This window comes from Fopius arisanus, unplaced genomic scaffold (genome assembly GCF_000806365.1).
Source record: "Fopius arisanus strain USDA-PBARC FA_bdor unplaced genomic scaffold, ASM80636v1 scaffold00010, whole genome shotgun sequence".
Classification (NCBI taxonomy): Eukaryota; Metazoa; Arthropoda; class Insecta; order Hymenoptera; family Braconidae; genus Fopius; species Fopius arisanus.
The window spans coordinates 945,812-947,794 of record NW_011887749.1 but is presented as its reverse complement, the minus strand read 5'-3'; the positions used below and the strand labels follow the sequence as shown (position 1 = coordinate 947,794).

Below are 1,983 nucleotides of genomic sequence, written 5' to 3'. Positions count from 1 at the left end.
AAATAATCCGAATTGTAAAAAAAAAGTTTAGTATTCATGTTTTTTCATTAACATTAAACTGATTAGATTAAATTACACGTAAAGTAGCTACCAACTGTTTATTTCAATTCCGGCGATTTTGTGAATAAAATCCTTTATTTATCTTTTAGACAATCTGCTCTTGCCTAGCTGGTGTCTACAACGAGTACCTTCTGAAAGGCCAAGGCGCCAACATCAACATCTACGTGCAGAACGTCTTCATGTACATCGATAGCATAATCTGTAATATCCTCGTGTTAATTCTCCAAGGAGATCTCCTCGGGGCATTCGAGAACGTTGGCCCCAGTATTCTCTTTGACCCCAAAGTCCTAGTTATAATAGCCAACAACGCAGCAGTAGGAATAATCACGAGCTTCTTCCTGAAGAACTTGAACTCAATCCTCAAGACTTTTGCCAGTGCCTTGGAGCTCGTATTTACAGCTGTCTTGTGCTGGTTGCTCTTTGGCATTCCCATTTATTTGAATACTGGGCTGGCTATTGGAATGGTCAGTTATGCGGTTATTCTCTACGCTCAGAATCCCGTCCAGAACTCCCCCAAGTCAGTCACGAGTGAGGAAGAGGGCGAGAGGGCAGAGCCACTCATATCGAAGAAGAGCATTGAGATTGTTTAATTATTATTTTCTTTCTGGTTAAGCCTGAGAGAATTGCGTGAATTTTTTTTCACTTTAGTGAAGACACTAATACTAAAAAAATTCCATAGAAAAAATAGATACTAGAAAATTGCATTGGATATTTCTATTGGAACCCTTAGAATATTCCATAAGAAATATTTTGGTGGATTTAACTTATTTCGTTGATCTCTCACGGATATCAAACTGAAAAAAATGAACCCATGTAATTTCATAGAAAATATCTAGTCCGTTGAATTGTAGAGAAAAATCGAAGTCTTAAGGCCTGGGTGGACTATCTATCGAATGTCATCTTTTGTTTAAACTTTATCTTTTTAACCTAAAATGCATTAAAAGTTGGGATCAAATTTGTGTTTTGGGAGCTACTCGAATGGTTATAAAAAAGTAATGAAAAAAAAGAGGAAAAATTATTGAAGGGCGTTAAAGAGCGATATTGTTCAAAAGTGATCTACCAAGTTTACAAAAAGTAATAAAAATTACGCAGCTTACCATTGCTCTCCAGAAGATTGAGTGACAGTTAGATGCAATAGTAAGCTACCTATTTTTTATTATTTTCTAGCAAACTTGGTAAATCCCTTTTAAATAATATCGATCTTTAGGGCTCTTCAATAATTTTTCCTCTTTTTCTGCATTATTTTTTCATGTCCATTCAAGTGCTTCCCGCAACACAAAATTGACCCCAAATTTTAATGTCTTTTAGGTTAAAAAGATAAAATTGAAACAAAAGTCGACGTTCGATAGCTAGTCCAGCCTGGCCTTAAATCGATTTATATGAAATCCTATTTTGCTCATTTTGAAATCATTTAAGGCTCGGGTGGATTATCTAGAGAAGATAATTTACTCCGAAATTCGCATTCCTAATTACTTTGGCAATTAATCGTTTTTTTAAATAATTGTTAGTTAGCGTTCTAGCGGTTGTTAACAACTAGGTCGCTAGCTAACAATTATCGGAAAAAACGATTAATTGTAGGAGTAATTAGAAGTCCCAATTTTGGAGTAAACTATCCTCTCCAGACAGTCCATCCGGGCCTTAAATCATAAATAGATGAAAAATATTCAATTGGAAATAAGGAATTAATTATTATTATAAATATTAAATGAATTGAAGGTCAGAGAAACCTATACAAAAATAGAATTCGAATTATGTCAATACAATAAATGGTATTGAAAATTCGAATCATATTTATTTTTTTAATTGAACATGTTCTATTTAAATTTTTTAGTACAATAAGGTAAATACTAGTAGAAATTCCAATAGAAATCCAATAGAATTAGCTAGTAAATCTCCAGGGTCTTTCTATGGAAATTTTTAAAT

At 33.5% G+C, this 1,983-nt stretch overlaps 1 protein-coding gene across 1 annotated transcript; it reads left to right on the top strand.

Moving 5' to 3' along the window:
• Positions 1 to 152: 152 nt before the first annotated feature.
• Positions 153 to 926, top strand: LOC105262712 (CMP-sialic acid transporter 2-like; the record flags this gene model as incomplete). The annotated part of the gene is made up of 1 exon (XM_011298433.1): positions 153 to 926. A coding segment is annotated over one exon (498 nt), but the record flags the coding sequence as incomplete, so codon positions are not given.
• Between the last annotated feature and the right edge of the window lie 1,057 nt (positions 927 to 1,983).